Source organism: Pseudopodoces humilis, chromosome 17 (genome assembly GCF_049639895.1).
Source record: "Pseudopodoces humilis isolate 2021_Gansu_Grassland_sample_001 chromosome 17, ASM4963989v1, whole genome shotgun sequence".
NCBI lineage: Eukaryota > Metazoa > Chordata > Aves > Passeriformes > Paridae > Pseudopodoces > Pseudopodoces humilis.
In genome coordinates this window covers 15,955,963-15,978,991 of record NC_142216.1, presented here as the reverse complement: position 1 = coordinate 15,978,991, position 23,029 = coordinate 15,955,963, and the positions used below count along the sequence as shown (strand labels likewise).

General features: G+C 53.5%; 2 protein-coding genes and 1 pseudogene across 2 annotated transcripts; all 3 read right to left on the bottom strand.

Moving 5' to 3' along the window:
* Window positions 1-4,056: 4,056 nt before the first annotated feature.
* Window positions 4,057-6,883, bottom strand: LOC102109029 (protocadherin gamma-A12-like). The gene is made up of 2 exons (XM_088063768.1): window positions 4,326-6,883; window positions 4,057-4,278 (listed from the first exon to the last, which is right to left on the bottom strand). Exons 1-2 carry the CDS (start codon window positions 6,555-6,557, stop codon window positions 4,057-4,059), a joined length of 2,454 nt encoding a protein of 817 aa, XP_087919894.1. The 5' UTR covers window positions 6,558-6,883.
* A 1,587-nt stretch (window positions 6,884-8,470) lies between these two features.
* On the bottom strand, window positions 8,471-11,086 carry LOC102111856 (protocadherin gamma-B5 pseudogene; annotated as a pseudogene).
* An 83-nt stretch (window positions 11,087-11,169) lies between these two features.
* Window positions 11,170-23,027, bottom strand: LOC148182980 (protocadherin gamma-A5-like). The gene is made up of 5 exons (XM_088063767.1): window positions 23,000-23,027; window positions 22,770-22,810; window positions 19,629-21,740; window positions 18,969-19,211; window positions 11,170-11,556 (listed from the first exon to the last, which is right to left on the bottom strand). The coding sequence occupies exons 1-5, from the start codon at window positions 23,025-23,027 to the stop codon at window positions 11,170-11,172; spliced, it is 2,811 nt and encodes a 936-aa protein (XP_087919893.1).
* Between the last annotated feature and the right edge of the window lie 2 nt (window positions 23,028-23,029).

Below are 23,029 nucleotides of genomic sequence, written 5' to 3'. Positions count from 1 at the left end.
GTCATTTAATCCAGACCTCTGCCATAATTTCCTGCTAGAATTGAATGTCTGACACATATCCAAAAGATCTCTGACCAATGCGTTCCATTTTCTCACAACCCACATTGTAAACCTTTCTCCTAATCAAACCCTCTGTTCCCTTAATCAAAAATACCTGTCTGCTGCCATATGACCACTGGGCCTGCTAAAAAGAGTGGACATTTCTCTGCTCACCACCGGTATGAGAAGGAACTGAAGGATTCCAAAGCACAAAAATTATAAACAGCCAAACTAAAAGATTAGCGGTCATCCAATGGAGAATGGCTCATCAAACCATTGGCTTCCAGGGAATCTCCTCCCTGTCCTTATCACATGTTCTGTTCCACACAGGTGCAACACCAAATAAAGTCATATTTATCTTTAATTCTCCCAACAGTAACAGAACAGAAAGTCACTCTCATATCTCCTGCCTTCCACTCCCAAAGAACAAGAGGAGATACTAACACACCAGAGGTTGCTGAAAAGAGATGGGCTGTTGATAATTTTAAGTAGGTCTTCATAGTGAGTAAATTTAGGCAGAATAACACAAAACAGAACAAAACAAAACATACAGAAAACCCAAACCATTAATCAGATAAGACAAGGAAGTATTAGAAGACAAGAAGCTGTCAGAGATGATCAGAGTGAAGGCTTCTAGGCCTTTATTTCAGGCCCTAAAATTCATCCCTGAGAGCACCTGGAATTCCCCAAGGTCTCCAGCTGCAAGAGTGGTCCTAAAGAATTTCACTGCACAGAGGATAGGGGGCTTCATTTGAAGAATTAATGCCCACCTCACTGACCTTCTTCTAATGCATGGCGTGCTCGCCTTGTACAAATATGAAACCAGCATTTTAAACAATTTCTCTTCGGCCTCTTCCTCAAGTTGAATCTTCTGACAAATTTCAGCAGATTCCCTTATTGATTCTGCTACCTGTTCTTCCTATTCCCCACACATTGTTCTTTCCTGGGTCGCACAAGTAAGGTTCTGCTGAAAAACCACTGCTTCAATTTTCAAAGTATTGACCAGAACTGTGAAAATGAATTGCAGCCTTTTTGCAAAGAAGGGCCTGAATAAAAATGTAATTACAACTCTGAAGAAACTCTAGATCACAATGTTGCATAGAGAAACAGATGGATAATGGAGGTTTCACACACAATTAATTATTGTTCCAGACAGGAATTGTGGCTCTATATGTACAGTTCCATACAGAGGAAACACCAACTTTGGGAAATGAATGTTTGTGAAGGTGTATTCCTTAAATGTAATATTCAGTGTCAAGCTGGGTGGGGCTCTGAAGAAGCTGCTCTGCTGGAAGATGTCCCTGCCCATGGCAGAGGAGTTGGAAGGAGACAATCTTGATGCTCCATTTCAACACAAACCATTCTCTGAATCAGTGTTTCTGTGATTCTATGATTACATTCACAGCTTCAAGGTATGGATGACAGACACTCTCCCTACAGGATAATTTTATGGTATAGAGCTTGAAGGATTGCCAGGCACAATGAGGATCAACTTTTCTGCTTGACAAAAAAAAGCAATAATAAGCAAACAACCAACCCAACCAAACCCAACCCAAACCAAACAAATCAACTAAAAGATGTTAATCAAGCCAGCCAAGAATGGAAAAACACCAGCAGAGTATCCATCATGGCCTCACATTTCAGATTGACTCAACTGTACCACACAACACAGGAAACTCGATTGTAACTAATGCACATGAGGCCTCACACAGGAGCTCACTGCACAGACACCAGACACTCATTTCCTTGCATAGGAAGACAAAGAAAAACCTTGGAACCACAGCTCTGGGCCTCATCAAACTACAAGGACAAACAGACCTTGACACCATTCATTCATTCATTTGGAACTGTATCACACTGAACTCCAGCACCGGCCCTGTCTCTGCATAGACAGACTTCTTCTCTCTGCCCAAACAGAACATGAAAGCAAAGATTAAATACAGATATCATTAGAAGAAAATTCATGAGCACAGCTTCTCAAATCCCAAACATCAAAACTAAGGTTATGCTGTTCCACCCAATTATTGGAACACGAGTAAAATGTTACAGAGGCCATCAATTTTCAGCAGCTCTGGCAAAGACACAGCCATCCAAGCATCACCTCAAAGCCAACATCACCATTCTGCAGCACATGCACTCCTCACAACATGGGTGAACACCACTCTTGATGCAACACAATATGGAACACAAACTGCGCCATTTGAGTCCAAACCACACAAGATCAAATCAGGAGACTCCTCCTGACTCATTTTCATCAGGCCAGCAATAGCCCTGGGCATCAACACAACACATGCCATGTCTCCTCCACTACCTCCTCACACACCACATCCCCAACACTCCCCAATAACCCTTCACAGCTCACATGGTTAACACAGGTCTTCAGAATTTACATAGACTCCATCAATAGGAAACTGGCTCACACAGGATCTCCGTACCATGGATAATATTTGACTTCCCACCCAAACCATGGGACAAAAAAAGCATTTCCACCAGAGATATTTTCCAGAAACCTGTCTATGAAAGTCTCTCTCTTTTCATCTCAAAACATGAAAGATCCATCTTCAGATCATCAGAAGAGTGAGACAGAAAGTTGACACCTGCAAGACTGAAGAGCTCACAACACTCTTCTGGGTTATAGAATTCATAGGAGATGATCAATAACGTTATTTACAGGTACTGAAGACATTGCTTGCTCTTCCCATACAGCATCTTCCATAAGCACAAAGTGAAGCTTTTCAGTGACACAATTAGGATGGGATGCAAATACTTTGGAAGAACCTCCCAGGGTTCTCCAGCCACCTGCTACACAGATCTTCTAGGCTATTACATTCACAGGGAAAACCCCATCTTGGTTCATGCTGGAGACAGGAACTGGACAGGGAATGGAGGAAAACATTCCCTTCAGGCTTGCAGCAGACATTCATGCACAGCTCACACAACTCCAATTTCCAACCCTTCCTATCATCCATGGGCTTCTTTCACCCACACATCTTCAAAACACGTGACACTGGAGGCCCAGTTCCCCACACCATTTCTCTTCACACCACCAATTTCACACAGCCATCTTTCCACCTCTGCACTATGGAAGCGACATTTGCCTGCTCACTCAAGTGCTGGGAAGAGACTTCATAGCTCTAAAAGGAAAAGCTGAGCAGTCTTCCAAGAGAGACCGACTCAGTGAATACCTGCACAGGGGGAATTATGCCCACCTTCTCTCTCCTGCTGCAAATTAAATCTCTCCTTTATATCAACCGAATTCTCTTGGCATGCTAAACATTTTATAGCCAGGGCTCATCCAGTTCCATTTGACAGAGCTTGACCTTCAAAAATAAGAAAGAAACAAAGCAGTTCTGCCATTTCCTCCTGCATTTCCTCCTCCACATACATACACCCACAGCCTTTTCAAAGAGCCACAACTTCTAAGAGGATCCTTCATATTTATAGCAGGCACACAGACATCACCAAGGAACACTTCTTGCCGGGCCCAGTTCTCTCTTGGGGACAAAGATCAAAACATGGATGCCGCAAAGACTTTTCCCACAAACATCCACCATGTACCATACAGAATACTAAAGTCTGAGAACAAAGTGCAGAGAAGTTCGACGCAAAGCCATCAGCATTTTGATCAAGACACATTCAGGTAATTCCAGCACAGGTGCTGTTGGGAAGACACATGAGCCTCATAAAAAGTTGTATTTCTCAAAAACGACATACATCACTTCAGAAGATCTAACACTAACAGCAACACTCATTCTACACAGCACAGGCAACATGGGGGGGAAAACTCCAACCTGAGAAATACCCAAACTCACGACCTAACGAACAGCCTGCCAGCAGCAGCCTTCTCCCTCCTTCCTTCTCCGCTAACTGCAAGGCTGACGACAGAGCCCATGTCCAAAGAACGACACCAACGGGCACCAGCCATAAGAACGTCACCGAGGGAAACTCGACCTCGCTTGGAAGGCAAAATCTCCTACGCCAGTAAGAGAACAGGGCGGGGAAAAGGACACGGGAGCATCAGGAGGAAGCACGACTGTCGGAGTAAACGTGCCCAGAGCAACTCACCGAGGGAGCGGCGGGATCCGCGGGCAGGGCGGTGGCAGGGTCCTCGTCCCCGAGCAGCGGCGCGGGCTCGTCGGGCAGAGGCCGCGCCGGGAGGGTGTCGCAGCAGCTGGCGGCCGAGAGGCGCAGCTGGCTCTTGCGCGAGTCGGCCGTGAGCGACACGTCGTGCGAGTAGGACTGCAGGAAGGCGCGCACGCGCCGTCGATGCCCACGAAGTGCGACACGGGCTCGCCGCGCATGCCGCCGCTCTGGGCCGGCAGCAGGTGCTGGCGGCGCCAGCGGCGCAGGCGCAGCGCCAGCAGCAGCAGCAGGAAGGCGAGGAAGAGGCCCGACACGCCCGCCAGGGCCAGCGCGAGCCAGCGCGTCCGGCTCCCGGCCGGCCCGCCCGCCGCCGCCGCCTCGGCCGCGCTGCCCAGCTCGGCCAGCAGCTCGGCCACGCTCTCGGCCAGCAGCACGCTCAGCGTGGCCGTGGCCGACAGCGCCGGCCGCCCGTGGTCCTTCACCAGCACCACCAGGCTCTGGCGCGCCGCGTCGCGGGCCAGCGGCGAGCGCGCCGTGCGCACCTCGCCGCTGTGCAGCCCCACGCGGGACAGCCCCGGCCCCGTCGCCTTGGCCAGCTCGTACGACAGCCACGCGTTCTGCCCCGCGTCCGCGTCCACCGCCACCACCTTGGCCACCAGCGCGCCGGGCTCCGACCAGCGCGGCGCCAGCTCCACGCCCGACCACGCGCCGCCCGAGCCCGCCGCCCGAGACAGCGGCGGCGGGTACAGCACCTGCGGCGCGTTGTCGTTCTCGTCCACGATCACCAGCACCACCGACACGTTGCTGCTCAGCGCCGGCGCGCCGCCGTCCTCCGCACGCACCCACAGCCGCAGCTCGCGCACCTCCTCGTAGTCCAAGGAGCGCAGCGCGTACAGCGCGCCCGTCTCCGCCTGCACCGACACGTACGACGACAGCGCCGCGCCCCGCACCCGCCCCTCCGCCAGCCGGTACCGCACGCGCGCGTTCTGCCCCCAGTCCGCGTCCGTGGCGCGCACCGTCAGCACCAGCGCGCCCGCCGCGTTGTTCTCCCACACGCGCGCGCTGTAGCGCTCCTCCGCGAACACCGGCGCGTTGTCGTTCACGTCCAGCACCCGCAGCGCCAGCACCGCGCTGCTCTGCAGCGCCGGCGACCCGCCGTCGGCCGCCCGCACCGTCACGTTGTACTCCGACACCTGCTCCCGGTCCAGCTCTCTCGCTGTCACCACACGGTAGTAATCTTTACGGGATTTCTCTAGCCGGAATGGGACGTCCCCATCGAGGGAGCAGCGCACTTCACCATTCGGTCCCGAGTCTTGATCATACACATGGAGCAGGGCGACTACGGTCCCCGATGGCGCATCCTCAGAGATCTCGCTCAGCGACGAGGACACGGTGAGTTCGGGGGCGTTGTCGTTCACATCTGTCACGGTAACAACAACTTTGGTAGTGCCGAAAAGGCCTCCACCGTCATGTGCCTGCATCTCTAATTCGTAGGAATTGCCTTCCTCGAAGTCCAGGCTCTGCAACAGGGTGATTGCTCCCGTGCGGCTGTCCAGTTTTAAAATCTGCGAGACTGTCTCTGTAGTTTTCTGAATCGAGTACTTCACGTGTCCGTTCGGCCCCTCGTCGGCGTCCGTGGCCGTGACGGTGACGAGGACAGAGCCCACGGGCACGTCCTCGGGCACACGCACCGTGTACTCCGCCTGGATGAACACGGGCGCGTTGTCATTCGCATCCAGCACGGTCACACGGATCCGAGCCGTGCCCGTCCGTGCCGGATCGCCGCCGTCCATCGCCCTCAGCACCAGCTTGTGAAACGCCGCCTCCTCCCGGTCCAGCGCCTTGGCCAGCACCAGCTCGGGACGCTGATCGCCGCCGGGACCCGCCTGCACGGCCAGCGAGAAGTGCTCGTCACCGCTCAGCTCGTAGCTCTGCAGGGAATTCCGGCCCGAATCTGGGTCATGTGCATCTGGCAGGAGAAACCGCGACCCTGTTGCTGTCGTCTCGCTCATTCTGAGCTCTATTTCTGCCTCTCGGAAGCTGGGCGCATTATCATTTATGTCCTTGATTTCTACTTCTATTTCATAAAACTTCATTTCCCCCTCCACGATCAGTTCACAGCGCAGCACGCATTTCTCCACCAGCCGGCACAGCTGCTCTCTGTCGATCCTCTCCGCCGTCACTAAATGTCCCGTCTTCCCGTGCAAAGCGAAATACTGCGTCCTACCCCTGTCCAGGATGTGGACGCCTCGGTCTCGGATCTCCGGCAGCTGCAGCCCCAGGTCCTTGGCGACGTCGCCCACGAACGAGCCCTTGGGCAGCTCCTCGGGCACCGAGTAGCGCAGCTGCCCCCACGCCGCCTCCCACGCCGCCAGCAGGACGGCCCAGAGCACAGCTCGCTGCCGCCGGCCCCAGCGCCTCCCCGCCCAGCTCATCTCCGCCAACTTAGCTTCCCGCTGCCGCTGCTGCTCAGCTCCCAGCGCTTGCTGACCTTTCCCACCGGCCTCTCCGCTCCCGGGCCCTGCCCCAGCCTCCGCCGCCTCTCCGCCGCACGGATCCGCACCGGCAGGACGATCGCACACCGCCGCCCGGGCTGCCCACCCACCAATCCAGCGATCGAGCTGCGATCCAGCCTGGCCGCAGCGGGCGGGGCTGCCGGCAGCGCTCCGATCCTCCTCTCGCTCCTCTCGGTCAACAGCGGCGCCCGCAGCCTCCTCCCGGCACTGCAGCCACCGAGCGCTGCCCGCCCTGCCTGCCTACAAACAGGGACCACTCGCCACCCACACGCCGCTTTTCGTCCTCCGCCCATCTCCTGCCTCCGCTTTTCTGCAGCCCATCTTGCCTTTGATCCGCCAGGGCATCACGATCGGGAGGAAGGCAGAGATATTCCGTGAGCGCGGTTCTTGAACCGCACGGGAAACGAAACACTTACTATTGTCATTATATGTAAATTAAAAAATATTTTTCTTATTTCATCCTGTAGTTTAATGTTAGCCTTATGCTTTTTGTACAAAACGGGAGGTTTCCATTTCCCGATTAAGCAGAGCTATCAGGTTCATTAACACAAGCGGGACGAGAGCAATTGCATGCTTCTTCAAGTCAGGGAGATAATCGTTACAGCACTGAATAACCGGGACAAATAAACATGCAGGTAAAACACTCAAGGGAAAGTTTCAGGACTTCAAATTATTAGCATCCCTTCCTATGATAATCATATTCTATCCTTATTTAACAGAGATTTGCGTTTCATCAATTCATTCTTGCTTTCTGTTATTCTGAAAGCAACGTGTAAGGAATTTAAGCTCGTTAGTAAACTATTAATTTATGCATTTCTTAACGACGCTGATACGAAGTGTTTCCAAGAAAATATAATTCCAAGAAAGGAATTATAGAATCACAGAATAAAAGCACAATTGTGATCTTAAAACTGTGCTGACCGCTAATCAATATGCAAATGAGACTAGTTCAAGTGCCTAAAGCATCGTCTTTACAGTCTCCATCAGACGTGATCCCTTTGTATATCAGAGGTTTCTCCTAGCCAACAGAATTAGCTGTTCTCGATATATGCGAGTTCCACTCTACCCCAAACATTCTCTATGTATTGAGGAATAAAAAAATAAAAATCTCTGAAACAGAAATCATTCAACCCTCTCACCAGAGCATAAAATAAAGGTCACGAAGAGCAAAACAGAGCGAACAGCCAGCAAGGACGCAGAAAAAGAAGCCATCCAGTCCCACTAGTGCAATCCCCCCAGAAGAGGGCAACAAACTCTTTTTCCACTCAGAATGGAAAATAGAACTTTGCACATTCGTTGCCTTCCTAAATCAAACAGGGACAAAACAAACTTTAACGAGCAGGTCTGTTTAAAGCTCTACATGAATTCCAAGCATAGCCTGACTGAAAAAAGTAGTCAGGAAGGATAAAAGCTCCAACAACCCGTATCAAGGCGTTTCTCTTTTTTCCTTGACTCCAGCATGCAGAAGCAGCCGTTCTCCTACCACGAACACCAATCTGCTTTCAATCCTAAGATCACATACTAATTGACAGCGCTCAAGTGCTAAAGACAAAACCTCGCGGCTGAAGCTGAACCTGTGACCAAGGAAGAACCAAGTGCTTCCTCCTCTACCATGAACGGGGCATTGCCCGTTCCTTAATCCACTCCATCACGGAGACAGGACTGTGCAACTCACAAAAACAGGACTCCGGGACACATGGAGAAACACTGAGAAAAGTTATCACGAGCCGAAAGCACAGATACAATCAAAGCCTGTCAGATAAATTTGTTAGCGAGAATAAAATTAAAAACTTCCGCCGCTACGTAGAAACACAAATGACGAGTCCCCTCAGTCACCACTCAGAGAATACCCGGAAAACATGAACCATGTTTCCGAAGCTTTTAAAAGCAGAAGGAGCTGACGCTTTACAGACCTGCAGTGCACCAGCATCGGCGGGCGGCTCTCCCACGACGACGTTACTGCTCGGGCTCGGCTTCTCGCAGGAATCGCCGCCCAGAAGCTCCTCCGCCGACAGGACGGGCACCGGCGGCACCGGCGGCACCGGCGGCGGCGGCCAAGCGGCCTCGGGCACGGCGCGGGCCGGCGGCGGCACGCACAGGTTGTAGGAGTAGGGCAAGGTGCCCTCGCAGAAGTCGGCCGGGAAGGCGGCGCCGGCCAGCGAGAAGCGCTGCGCGCCCAGGCAGCGCAGCACGGCGGGCGGCCCGGCCCGGCGCAGCCGCGCCACCACGGCCAGCGCCCCGCTCACCACCAAGAGCGCCGTCAGCAGCGCCAGCGCCAGCACCAGGTAGAACTGCAGCCCGGCCGCCGCCGCCGTCGCCTCCGCCTCGGCGCCCGCCGGCCGCTCGCTCAGCTCCGGCAGCGCCTCCTGCAAGCTCCCGGCCAGCACCACGTGCAGCGTGGCCGTGGCCGACAGCGCCGGCTGCCCGTGGTCCTTCACCACGGCCACCACACGCTGCTTGGCCGCGTCCCGCTCGGACACGGCGCGCGCCGTGCGCACCTCGCCGCTGTGCAGCCCCACGCGGAACAGCGCCGGCTCCGACGCCTGCACCAGCTCGTACGACAGCCACGCGTTGCGCCCCGCGTCCGCGTCCACCGCCACCACCTTGGCCACCAGGTAGCCGGCCTCGGCCGAGCGCGGCCCCCCCTCGAGCGGAGACCCCGCCCCCCCCCCCCCCGCCCCTCCCCCTGCCGCCCCTGCCGCCCCTGCCGCCGCCGCCGGCCAGAGCACCCGCGGCGCGTTGTCGTTGCGGTCCAGCACGAAGACGCGCACCGTGGCCGTGGAGCTGCGCGCCGGCGCGCCGCCGTCCCGCGCCCGCACGGCCACCGCGGACTCGCGGCACTGCTCGTAGTCGAAGGAGCGCTGCGCGTACAGCGCGCCGCTCCGCGCCTCCACCGACACCAGCGGCGCCGCGCCCGCCGCGCCCGCGCTGCCGCCCGCCAGCCAGTAGCTCACGCGCCCGTTGGCGCCCGCGTCCGCGTCCCGCGCCTGCACGCGCAGCACCAGCGCGCCCGCCGCGTTGTTCTCCGCCACGTACGCGCTGTACGCCGCCTCCTCGAACACCGGCGCGTTGTCGTTCACGCCCGACACCTCCAGCACCAGCCCCCTGCTGCTCCACAGCGACGGCCTGCCCCGGTCCCGGGCCACCACCGTCACGCGCTGCTCCGACGCCTGCTCGCGGTCCAACTCGCTCGCCGTCACCACCTTGTACGAGCCGCCCGACGACGCCACCAACGACAGCGCCGCCTCCCCCGCCAGCTCGCACGACACCTGACCGTTCTCCCCCGGAATCAGAATCTGTCCCGCACTTTCAGCAGAGCTACCACGGTGCCAACCGGTGCGTCCTCGGGCACGGGACTGGACAGGGATAGAACGGTGATCTCCGGAGGATTGTCATTCACATCCAGCACCTCCACCTCCACCTTGCAGTGCGCCACCAAACCGCCGCCGTCCGTCGCCTCCACGGCCAAACTGAATGCGCGCGTGTCCTCGAAGTCCAAAGCCTCCTGCAGCGTGATCGTCCCTCTCTCGGCATCCACCGTGAATTTCTGAAGTACCTTGGCCGGCATTTTCCCGAAGCCGTAGGTGATGTGGGCATTTGTGCCGTCGTCAGCATCGGAGGCAGAGACGTTCAGCACCGCGAATCCCGGAGGAGTGTCCTCTCGCAGGCTGAGCCGGTACCGATCCTGCGCTGAACACGGGAGGGTTGTCATTTGCATCGGTGACGTTGATCCAGAGCTGGGCGGTGCCAGTCCGGGACCTCGCGGGTCTCCGCCATCCAGCGCTGTCAACAGCAGACGTTCAAAAGAGCTGGGCTCGCTCTCCCTGTCAAGTGAGTGGCGAGAAGCACCAGCTCCGGCGGATTTGCTGCCGCCTTGGCTGTCTTTCACCTCCACTGTGAAGTACCTGTTGGCCTCCAGTTCGTAGCGCTGCAGCGAGTTACTGCCCACGTCCGGATCCTCTGCCATGCCCAAGTAAAACCGGGCACCGGGAGAAGTCAACTCGTTGATCTCCAGCAGAAATTTGTTTCGCAGAAATCGCAGGTGCGTTGTCATTCATGTCCTCGATATCAACTTCGACGCGGAAAACGTTCAGAGGGTTGTGCACGACCGCATCAAAGCTGACAGAACAGGAAGCTGACTCGCCGCACATCTCCTCCCGGTCCAGCCTCTCGTTCACGTACAGGTTGCCGTTCTCCTCATTCACCGTGAAGTATTTCAGCTGCTTCTTGCCGGAAGACGCCACCCGCAGCTTGCGCGCCGGCAGCTCGTCCGCGCTGAGCCCCAGGTCCCGCGCCAGCGGCCCCACGAGCGAGCCTCTGCCCGGCTCCTCGGGGATGGCGTAGCGGAGCCGCTCGCCCGCCGCCCGCCACCACACGCACAGCAGCACCGCGGCCAGCAGCGCTCGCCCCCCGCCCGGCCCGCGCCCCTGCCGCCCCCTCACCGCCATTCTCGCCCGCCGCCGCCGCCGCCGCCGCTCGCCAAGCTCCTGCCTCCTGCCGCTGCCCTGCCTCCCTTCCAGCCGCTCTCGCCTCACAGCGCACGGGCCGCCGCACCAAAGCCTGTCCCGCTCGGCCCCAAAAGGACGCCGCTGCTCCCCGACAAGCGACGCACCAAAGTCGCCTCTCGCCGGTGCCGCCACCTCTCGTCGCCTCTCGCCGCACCAAAGCCGCACCAAACCAGCCTCTCGCCGCTGCTGCTGCCGCTGCCGTTCTGGCCGGCGCCGGCCGAGCGAGCAGCCTGCGGGGGCAGGACGCTGCGGCGGCGGCGGGGGCGGGGGGTCCAGCGCCGGCAGGCGGCGGCCAACAGCGCCCCCCGGAGGCGCCGCCACGCCACTGCAGCCGCCCGATGGCCGCGCTCAACGGGGCCCGCCTTGGGCCGGGCCTCAGCGGCTGCACCGCCTCCGGCCTCGCTCCTCCGCTGCAAACACCGAGCACACAAGCTCCTGCTCCATTCCACTACAACCCCATTCTATCCACGATGTGATCTTAGGCCATTCTTTTCAGTCGCAAAACAATTGTTTTGATTGAACACTCACTACCTAATATTCATTGCATTACAGTAAAGAATGGAATTCAGCGGCTGTTAATAAAATCATAATGCACCTACAGCTGCAATAAACGATATAATAAGGAAGACGACAAGAGCTTTTTTGCAATTTGTCCCATATCTTGAAATGTCCTTCAATGCCTGGGATGAATTAACATGTGATATAAATCAGCCTAAAGCAACGTAAGCAATTTCTTTGCAAAGATAGCAGAAAAATATTTTCTTTTTCTTTCTGACTCATTCAAGTTGTTTCCACTCCAATGCCATTCTATCCCAGATGTGATCTTAGGCCATTCTTTTGAGTCGCATAACAATTGTTTTGATTGAACGTGCAGTACCAAATATTCATGGGAGAGCAGTAATAATGGAATTCAGTGGCTGTTAATAAAATCATAGCACTCGTACAGAAGCAATAAATTATATAATAGGGAAGACTTCAAGGGATTTTTTGCAAATTGTCACATATCCTGGTTTGTCCTTCATTAGCCGGGATGAATTAATCTAAGATATAGTTCAACCCAAAGCACTGTAAGCCATTTCTATGCCAAGAGAGCACAATAATAGTTTTAATTCTTTCTGACTCATTAAGATTGTTTCATCTACATCTTCATATCCGAGCACTTGACAATGGAAAGTGCAAAGCAATTCTGAGTCCTTCATAGAGCTAATCATTGTTTTCAGTTTCCTACATAAAACTTCTTTCAAGGTCAATGAACGGACACCTCTGCCATGAGCAGGAACACCTTCTCCTTGTCTTGAAAGTGGGAGACATATCCAAAACTTCTCTGGGTTGTATGTTCCAGTTTCTCACCACCCAAACAGGAAATATTTATCCTATTCAAAACCTCCCTTCTCTTACTAAAAAACACTTCTCTGTTGCCCTATGAACAATGGCCCTGGTAAAAACAACTCTGCCAATATTTCCTATGACCTCATTTGTAATTGGAACAGCAATAAACCCCAAAAGAACACTGCCAAAAGTCTACACACAGGGATCTTTTCTCCATGATACAACACCTAAACTCCTTCAGTCCTTCTGCACAGCTCACATCTTGCAACCCTCAGACCACTTCCATCATTCTTCTGGACATTCCACCATGGCCACTTGGGATATTGGCCAAACATCTCCATGCACTCTACGGTCTCACAAAAAGATTTGGGAGTGGGGGAAGGACCTGCTCTGACCTGCTGCATCTCATGCAGTGCAGGACACCATTGCAGCAGTAGGTGCCCGCTGGCACCTCATGTCCCATCTTATCACCCACCAAGAACCCAAAGGACTTCTCTGCACACCTCTTCCCTCTCCCCTACTCTCTGTGTAAACTGGGGATTGCCCTAACCCACGTGCAGGACCCGCCACTTGGCCCTCTTCAACTTCAGGATGTTTGCATGGCGCCACTTCTCCAGCCTGTCCCTTGCTGGCATCTCTGCCCTCTCGTCAATCAACTCCAGTTGCTGTCAGCTGAAAATTTTCTGAAGGTTCACTCAATCCCATTGTCCATGAAGCCACTGAGCAGGACTGGCCCCACTAAGGAAACTTGAGGGACAGCACCACTTACTGCTTTCCACCTGCACATTGAGCCACTGTCTGTAACTCTCCAGCCATGACTCTCCAGCCTGTTCCTCAGCCATTTAACAGCCTCCAGATCACTGCCCAGCAAGTTCCTCTGCGTGATGATGTGGGGAACACTGCACACGTTCTCCCACTGGCCCCTGCTCTGTCCCAGAAAATCTTGGCTGGCCTGGGTGGCCACTCTGGACTTGGATGACTGCAGCAGAGAGGATTCTGCATCATTACACTACAGACAAAGTGTTCCTGGCTGAGCACACATGTGCTTAGGAAACCCTTCCTCTTTACACCTCTAAACATCTCAGGTGTGTGAGGGAACCTGCACCTGCACTCGGACAATTGGGACACAGGAGACCTTCCACAGAAGATCAGACACGCTGAGCTTCAGCTCATGACAACAAGCAATGCAAGAGTTACAAACACATAGAAATTAACAGAGGCAAGAACACTTTGTAGGTCTCCCTTGCTCTACACAAGCAACTCAAAGCACACCCTACTCCATCAGGCACAGCCTTGGGGGATCCATGACATGGTGTCATGGAGTTACTTTACCTTTAAGAAAGTTTAAGTTGCTGGGATCTGCCTGGCGTCTTTTCTCCTGACCAATTATCGGTCATTGCTGAGAATTGACAGCAGTTTAGGCCATTGAAAAGTGGGATCAACTTGTGAACCCTACCTTAAAGTGTAAAACCAGAGCTCTCTTGGTTCTCTTTGTTTCCTGGCTGGGAAGGGTGGCAGAGCTTCAGGCCTCCCGTTCCCTGCCCAGGCCATGCGGCCGGGCGGGGACTGGGCTGGGCCCAGCGTCTCCCGGCCGGGGGATGCAGGCCCTGTGGAGGGGGTTTTCTCCGGGCTCCGGCCGGGCCGGGCCGAGCCGATCTCTGGCTCGGCTGCAGGTCTTTTGCTGTGGCTGGATTCACTGGAGACTGCTGAGTGAAGAAGGAGAGGGGCTCTGGGCCTGCAGCGGGCTGGGCGCGGCGACTGCACTCTCCAGAGCAGCCATGAGGAGCTTTCCATCGCAAACGGCTCCAGCTCCTGCACCGGCCGAGGCCACAGAACTACCTACAACAGCCTGGGCAAGATTTTAACTCTTTCATTTCCCAGATGAGACTTGCGGATTAATCTTTTTATCCAGACAGAGAAAAGAGAGTGATCAACATGAAAAGAGACTTTATAAACTACTAGTGACAGGAAAGAAAAGAAGCTTAAGAAAAGGTAGAGAATTAAGAAGATGCTTTAATTAAGCTGAAATATCTTTCTGTTAAAACTATGGAAATGGACAATAAGGTCTTGAAAACACTCCTTTAATTCATGACAGTATATAGGGAGGAATAGAGTGTTCAAAGTGTAAATTTTGAGTAAAAAGTAGAGTAATTATGGTACAGTGAAATGCTGGAAGATTTGAAGCCTTGAGAGGCAATGAGAAAACTGTTTTCTAGTGATGCTCACAGAAACAGATGAAGAAGACTTTTTGCCTTTGAATAACTTATCCTTAAAAATCCCATCCCTAGACTCATGGCCCATACACACTTGAGAGTGATGTGAAAATGGGAGGAGTGGGCTCTAATAACAGCAGCTCTGGGCAGCTAACATTAGAGCAATGGAAAACTATAAGAAAAATAGTTTTTCTTGTGAGAAACTCCATAAATTAACAGGAAGAAACTTCTGTTTCTCTATAAAGACTGGTGAAAAGACTGTAGCAAGAATTGGGACTGTTTTAACCATCAAAGTTCCAAAGGTTTTGTCTCTTTTGTCATGTGAACAAGGGAATAGTGGGTAGACAGGGGATGAAAAGGTTTTTCTGGAAGTTTATTCTGGTGTTCTTATTGTAGTTTGTCAATAAACTTTCTTTTTTTTCCCTTTTAAGTTTTATGCCTGTTTTGCTCTTGTTCTAATCCATATCTCACAGCAAGAAATAAGTAATTTTCTTAGTTATTGGTTTAAAACCACGACACATGGGACAAGCAAGGCAATGACCCACTTCTTCTCTGGCCTCACACTCACAGCTCCCCTCTCTTCTTTTGCTTCTCCACCATGCAACTGGAAGCTTTTGCTTGTGGCCATCTCCTCCCTGGGCACATTTATCAGGAGATGATAATGCACTACAGCCACAGCCAGAAGGGAGGGACATTTCTCTGCTCACCACCGGTATGAGAAGGAACTGAAGGATTCCAAAGCACACAAATGATAAACAACCACACTAAAAGATTAGCGGTCATCCAATGGAGAATGGCTCATCAAACCATTGGCTTCCAGGGAATCTCATCCCTGTCCTTATCCCATGTTCTGTTCCACAGAGATTAAAGGCGTATTAAAACAACTAAAATAATATTTTCATTTATTACTCCCAACAGTACCAGAACACAAATTCATTCTCATATCTTTTGCCTTCCACTATCAATGAACAAGACAAAGGGCTACCAACACGCCAGAGGCTGCTAAAAAGAGATGGGTTGTTGAGAATTTTAAATAGGTCTACATATGGAGAAAATTTAGGTAAAACAAGGCAACACAAAACAAAACAAGCCATAGAGAAAACCCCAAACCATTTATCAGATAAGGCAAGGAAGTATTAGAAGACAAAGAGCTGCCTGAGATGATCACAGTGAAGTCATTAAGGCATTTATTTCAGGCCCAAAAATTGGTCCCTGAGAGCACCTGGAATTTCCCAAGGTCTCAAGCTGCGTGGCCCTAAAGAATTTCACTGCACAGAGGATAGGGGGCTTCAGTTGAAGAATTTGTCCTCACATGTGCAACTTTCTTCTAATGCATGGCCTGCTCACCTTGCACAAATACCAAACCAGCATTATAAACTGCTTCTCTTTGGCCTCTTTCTCAAGTAAAATCTTGGGGAAATGAATATTTATGAAGTTGTATTTCTTAACCGAAATGTCCAAGGTCAGGCTGGGTGGAGCTCTGAAGAAGATGCTCTGCTGGAAGATGTCCCTGCCCATGGCAGAGGAGTTGGAAGGAGATGATCTTGATGCTCCTTTTCAACACAAACCATTCTACCACTCTGTATTTCTGTGATTTTATGATTACATTCACAGCTTCAAGGTATGGATGACAGACACTCTCCCTACAGGATAATTTTATGGTCTAGAGCTTGAAGGATTGGGTGGCGCAAGGAGAATAAATTTTACTCCATAACAAAAAAAAGCAATAACAAGCAAACAACCAAACCAACAAACTCAACCCAAACCAAACCAATCATCCAAAAACGTTAATCAATTAAGCCAAGAATGGAAAAACACCAGCAGAGTAGCCATCAGGGCCTCACATTTCAGATTGTCTCAACTGTAACACATACACAACACAGGAAACTCAATTGTAACTAATGCACATGAGGCTTCACACAGGAGCTCACTACACACACACCAGACACTCATTTCCTTGCATAGGAAGAGAAAGAAAAAGCTTGGAACCACAGGTCTCAGCCTCATCTAACTACTACAATAAACAGACCTTGACACCATCCATTCATTCATTTGCAATGATATCACAGTGAACCCCAGCACCAGCCATGTGTCTGCATAGACAGACTTCTCTCTCTCCAAACATAACATGAAAGCAAAGATTGAATACAGACATCATTCAAAGAAAATTGTGTGCACAGTTTCTCAAATCCCAAGCATCAAAACTAAGGTTATGCTGATCCTTCCAATTACGGGAACAAGAGTAAAATGTTACAGAGGCCATCAATTTTCAGCAGCTCTGGCAAAGACCCAGCCATCCAAGGATCACCTCAAAGCCAACATCACCATTCTGCAGCACATGCACTCCTCACAACATGGGTGACCACCACTCTTGATGCAACACAATATGGAACACAAACTGTGCCATTTGAGCCAAAACCATACAAGATCAAATCATGAGATTCCTCCTGACTCATTTCCATCAGGCCAGCAATAGCCCTGGGCATCAACACAACACATGCCATGTCTCCTCCACTACCTCCTCACACACCACATCCCCAACACTCCCCCCTAACACTTCACAGCTCACATGCTAATCACAGATCTTCAGAATTTACACAGACTCCACCAAAAGGAAACTGGCTCACAGAGGATCTCCTTACTATGGATAATATTTGAGTTCTCACCTTAACCATGGGAAAAGAAAATGCATTTCATACATAGACATTTTACAGAAACCTATCTTTGATACCACTCCCTTTTAATCTCTTTTCTCTCTGTTTTCATTCTCTCTTTCTCATGAAAGGTCCATCCTCAGATCATCAGAAGAGTGAGACAGAAAGTTAACACCTACAAGATTGAACAGCTCACAACACTCTTTTGGGTTTTGTAACTCACAGGAGATGATCAATAACACTATTTAAAAGCAATGGAGACATTGCTTGTTCTTCCCATATGGCATCTTCCATAAGCACAAAGTGAAGCTTTTCAGTGACACAATTATGATAGGATGCAAATACTTTGGAAGAACCTCCCAGGGTTCTCCATCCACCTGCTACACAGATCTTCTAGACAATGACATACACAGGAAAAACCCCACGTGGGTTCATGCTGGAGATAGGAACTGCACAGGGAATGGAGGAAAACATTCCCTTCAGGCTTTCAGCAGATGTTCATGCACAGCTCACACAACTCCAATTTCCAACCCTTCCCATCATCCATGGGCTTCTTTCACCCACACATCTTCAAAACACGTGACACTGGAGGCCCAGTTCCTCACACCATTTCTCTTCACACCACCAATTTCACACAGCCATCTTTCCACCTCTGCACTATGGAAGTGACATTTGCCTGCTCACTCAAGTGCTGGGAAGAGACTTCATAGCTCTAAAAGGAAAAGCCAAGCAGTCTTCCAAGAGAGACCGACTCAGTGAATATCTGCACAGGGGGAATTATGCCCACCTTCTATCTCCTGCTGCAGATTGAATCTCTTGCTTCCCATCCAGCCAATTCTCCTGCCATGCTAAATATTTTATAGCCAGGGCTCATCCTGCTCCATCTACCTCTTCAAGAACAAGAAAGAAAAAAAGCAGTTCTGCCATTTCCTCCTGCATTTCCTCCTCCACATACATACACCACAGCCTTTTCAAAGAGCCACAGCTTCTAAGACAATACTTAATCTTCATAACAGGCACACAGACATCATCAAGGAACACTTCTTGCCAGGCCAAATTCTCTGTTGGGAGCAAAGATCAAAGCATGGATGACAAAAAGACTTTTCCTACTGACCTCCACTATGAATCATGGTGAAAGACAAAAGATGAGAACAATGCACAGAGACACCCCACGGGAATCCCACAGAATTTTGAACAAGACCGATTCCAGCACAGGTGCTGTTGGGAAGACACATGAGACTCATAAAAAGTTGTATTTCCTCAGAACGCCATACATCACTTCAGAAGATCTAACACTAACAGCAACACTCATTCTACACAGCACAGGCAACATGGGGGGAAAACACCTCCAACCTGAGAAATATCCAGACTCACGACCTAACGAACAGCCTGCCAGCAGCAGCCTTCTCCCTCCTTCCTTCTCCACTAACTGCAAGGCTGATGACAGAGCCCATGTCCAAGGAACGACACCAACGGGCACCAGCCATAAGAACGTCACCGAGGGAAACTCGACCTCGCTTGGAAGCAAAATCTCCTACGCAAGGCAGAGAAGAGGGCGGGGAAAAGGACACAGGAGCATCAGGAGGAAGCACGAGTGTCAGAGAAAACGTGCCCAGAGCAACTCACCGAGGGAGCGGCGGGATCCGCGGGCAGGGCGGCGGCAGGGTCCTCGTCCCCGAGCAGCGGCGCGGGCTCGTCGGGCAGAGGCCGCGCCGGGAGGGTGTCGCAGCAGCTGGCGGCCGAGAGGCGCAGCTGGCTCTTGCGCGAGTCGGCCGTGAGCGACACGTCGTGCGAGTAGGACTGCAGGAAGGCGCGCACGCCGTCGATGCCCACGAAGTGCGACACGGGCACGCCGCGCAAGGCGCCGCTCTGGGCCGGCAGCAGGTGCTGGCGGCGCCAGCGGCGCAGGCGCAGCGCCAGCAGCAGCAGCAGGAAGGCGAGGAAGAGGCACGACACGGCGGCCACGGCCAGCACGAGCCAGCGCGTCAGGCTGCCGGCCGGCTCGCCCGGCGCCGCCGCCTCGGCCGCGCTGCCCAGCTCGGCCAGCAGCTCGGCCACGCTCTCGGCCAGCAGCACGCTCAGCGTGGCCGTGGCCGACCGCCCCGTCCGCCCGTGGTCCCTCGCCAGCACCGCCGGGCGCTGGCGCTCCGCGCCGCGGGCCGGCGTCGAGCGGGGCGTGCACAGCGCGCCGCTGTGCAGCCCCAGGCGGAACAGCCCCGGGCCCGCCGCCTTGGCCAGCTCGTACGACAGCCACGCGTTCTGCCCCGCGTCCGCGTCCACCGCCACCACCTTGGCCACCAGCGCGCCGGGCTCCGACCAGCGCGGCGCCAGCTCCACGCCCGACCACGCGCCGCCCGAGCCCGCCGCCCGAGACAGCGGCGGCGGGTACAGCACCTGCGGCGCGTTGTCGTTCTCGTCCACGATCACCAGCACCACCGACACGTTGCTGCTCAGCGCCGGCGCGCCGCCGTCCTCCGCACGCACCCACAGCCGCAGCTCGCGCACCTCCTCGTAGTCCAAGGAGCGCAGCGCGTACAGCGCGCCCGTCTCCGCCTGCACCGACACGTACGACGACAGCGCCGCGCCCCGCACCCGCCCCTCCGCCAGCCGGTACCGCACGCGCGCGTTCTGCCCCCAGTCCGCGTCCGTGGCGCGCACCGTCAGCACCAGCGCGCCCGCCGCGTTGTTCTCCCACACGCGCGCGCTGTAGCGCTCCTCCGCGAACACCGGCGCGTTGTCGTTCACGTCCAGCACCCGCAGCGCCAGCACCGCGCTGCTCTGCAGCGCCGGCGACCCGCCGTCGGCCGCCCGCACCGTCACGTTGTACTCCGACACCTGCTCCCGGTCCAGCTCTCTCGCTGTCACCACACGGTAGTAGTTTTCAAGGGATTTCTCCAGTCGGAACGGGACTTCGCCACTAAGTGAGCAGCGCACCTCGCCGTTGGCTCCCGAGTCCCGGTCCTGCACATGCAGCAAGGCCACAACAGTTTCTAGAGGGGCATCCTCAGAGATTTCGTTGAGAGCTGACCTCACGGAAATCTTGGGCACGTTGTCATTAACGTCTATCACGATGACCACGACTTTTGCAGTATCAAAAAGGCCTTCCCCATCATTTGCCAGCACCTCCAGTTCATAAATTTCGTCCTCCTCGAAGTCCAGGCACTGTAAGAGGCTGATCGCTCCGGTGTCGCTGTACAGCTGAAAACTCTGCGAGGACGTCTCTGTGATTTTCTTAAACGAGTATTTTATTTCCCCGTACAGCCCCTCGTCGGCGTCCGTGGCCGTGACGGTGACGAGGACAGAGCCCACGGGAACGTCCTCGGGCACACGCACCGTGTACTCCGCCTGGCTGAACACGGGCGCGTTGTCATTCGCATCCACCACGGTCACACGGATCCGAGCCGTGCCCGTCCGTGCCGGGTCGCCGCCGTCCATCGCCCTCAGCACCAGCTCGTGAAACGCCGCCGCCTCCCGGTCCAGCGCCTTGGCCAGCACCAGCTCGGGACGCTGATCGCCGCCGGGACCCCCCTGCACGGCCAGCGAGAAGTGCACGTCACCGCTCAGCTCGTAGCTCTGCAGGGAATTCCGGCCCCAGTCCCGATCATGGGCGTCTGGCAGGGGAAACTGCGATCCCGGGGCTGTCGTTTCGATCATTTTTACCTCTGTTTCTGACTCTCGGAAGTTTGGAGCATTGTCATTAATGTCCGTGATCTCCACTTGGATTCGGTAAACCTTCATTTCCCCCTCCACGATCAGCTCACAGCGCAGCACGCATTGCTGCACACGCTCGCACAGCTGCTCTCTGTCGATCCTCTCCGCCGTCACTAAATGTCCCGTCTTCCCGTGCAAAGCGAAATACTGCATCCGACCTTCCGAGACAATGCGAACGCCGCGGTCTCGGATCTCCGGCAGCTGCAGCCCCAGGTCCTTGGCGACGTCGCCCACGAACGAGCCCTTGGGCAGCTCCTCGGGCACCGAGTAGCGCAGCTGCCCCCACGCCGCCTCCCACGCCGCCAGCAGGACGCCCCAGAGCACACCCCGCTGCCGCCGGCCCCAGCGCCTCCCCGCCCAGCTCATCTCCGCCAACTTAGCTTCCCGCTGCCGCTGCTGCTCAGCTCCCAGCGCTTGCTGACCTTTCCTACCGGCCTCTCCGCTCCCGGGCCCTGCCCCAGCCTCCGCCGCCTCTCCGCCGCACGGATCCGCACCGGCAGAACGATCGCACACCGCCGCCCGGGCTGCCCACCCACCAATCCAGCGATCGAGCTGCGATCCAGCCCGGCCGCAGCGGGCGGGGCTGCCGGCAGCGCTCCGATCCTCCTCTCGCTCCTCTCGGTCAACAGCGGCGCCCGCAGCCTCCTCCCGGCACTGCAGCCACCGAGCGCTGCCCGCCCTGCCTGCCTACAAACAGGGACCACTCGCCACCCACACGCCGCTTTTCGTTCCCCGCCCATCTCCTGCCTCCGCTTTTCTGCAGCCCATCTTGCCTTTGATCCTCCAGGGCATCACGATCGGGAGGAAGGCAGAGATATTCCGTGAGAGCGGTTCTTGAACCGCACGGGAAACGAAACACTTACTAATGTCATTATATGTAAATTAAAAAATATTTCCCGTATTTTTTCCTATAGCTTATGGTTAGCGTTATGCTTCTTGTACAAAAGCATCTTCAACAACAGGCTCTCAGAGAAGAAACGGGAGGATTCCATATCCCGAATTAACACAGCTTCATTAACACAAGCGGGATAAGAGCAATTGCATGCTTCTTCAAGTCAGGGAGATAATAATTACAGCACTGAATAACCGGGACAAATAAAGATGCATCTAAAACACTTAAAAGGAAACTTTCAGGACTTCAAATTTTTCACATCCCTTCCTAAAATGAACATAGTGTTTCCTTAGATAACAGAGATTTACGTTTCATCAATTCATTCTAGGTTTCTTTTATTATTTAATCTACGTGTAAAGAATTTAAGCTCGTTAGTAAACTATCGCCGTATTTCTTAAGGACGTTGATACGATGGGTTTCCAAGAAAGAAATTATGGAACCACAGGAAAAAAGAACAATTGTGATCTTGAAACATTTCTGACCAGTAATCAATATGCAAATTTGATTGATTCAAGTGCCTAAACCGTCATCTGGACATATGATCCCTCTGTATCTCAGATATCTCTCCTAGCCAACAGAATTTCAGATATTTCCTGTTCCCGATACACCGAGTTCAGCTGATACCCCCAACATCTTTGTGAGAAAAGGATAGAAAAATGCAAATCTGGCACAAAAATCATTCAACCCTATCACAAGTATATGAAATAAAGATCATGAAGGGCAAAACAGAGCGAACTGCCAGCCAGGATGCATAAAAAGAAGCCATCCAGTCCCACTACTGCAATCCCCCCAGAAAAGGGCAACAATCGCTTTTTTTCACTCACCGTGGAGAACAGAACTTTCCACTTTCGGTTCCTTTCTAAATCTACCAGGGATAAAACAGAGTTCAACGAATGGGTTTGTGTAAAGCTCTACACGAATTCCAAGCACAGCTTTCCACAAAAAATTAGTCAGGATGGATGAAAGCTCCAACACCCGCTGTCAGTGCTTTTCTCCTTTTTCCTCGACCCCCTCATGGACAATCAGCCATTGTCCTTCCACAGAATACCAATACCAATGTGCATGCGGTACTGCGAACTCATTG

Coding starts and splice junctions, on each gene's coding strand:
- LOC102109029 (XM_088063768.1), bottom strand. CDS start 6,557: ATGAGCTGGGCGGGGAGGCGCTGGGGCCGGCGGCAGCGAGCTGTGCTC. Junction 4,279..4,325: donor GCGGCATGCGCGGCGAGCCC/GTGTCGCACTTC, acceptor GCCTTCCTGCAG/TCCTACTCGCACGACGTGTC.
- LOC148182980 (XM_088063767.1), bottom strand. CDS start 23,027: ATGAGTTCGCAGTACCGCATGCACATTG. Junction 21,741..22,769: donor GGAAAGTTCTGTTCTCCACG/GTGAGTGAAAAA, acceptor CCCTGTTTGTAG/GCAGGCAGGGCGGGCAGCGC. Junction 19,212..19,628: donor GCGCGCTGGTGGCCAAGGTG/GTGGCGGTGGAC, acceptor CTGCCGGCCCAG/AGCGGCGCCTTGCGCGGCGT.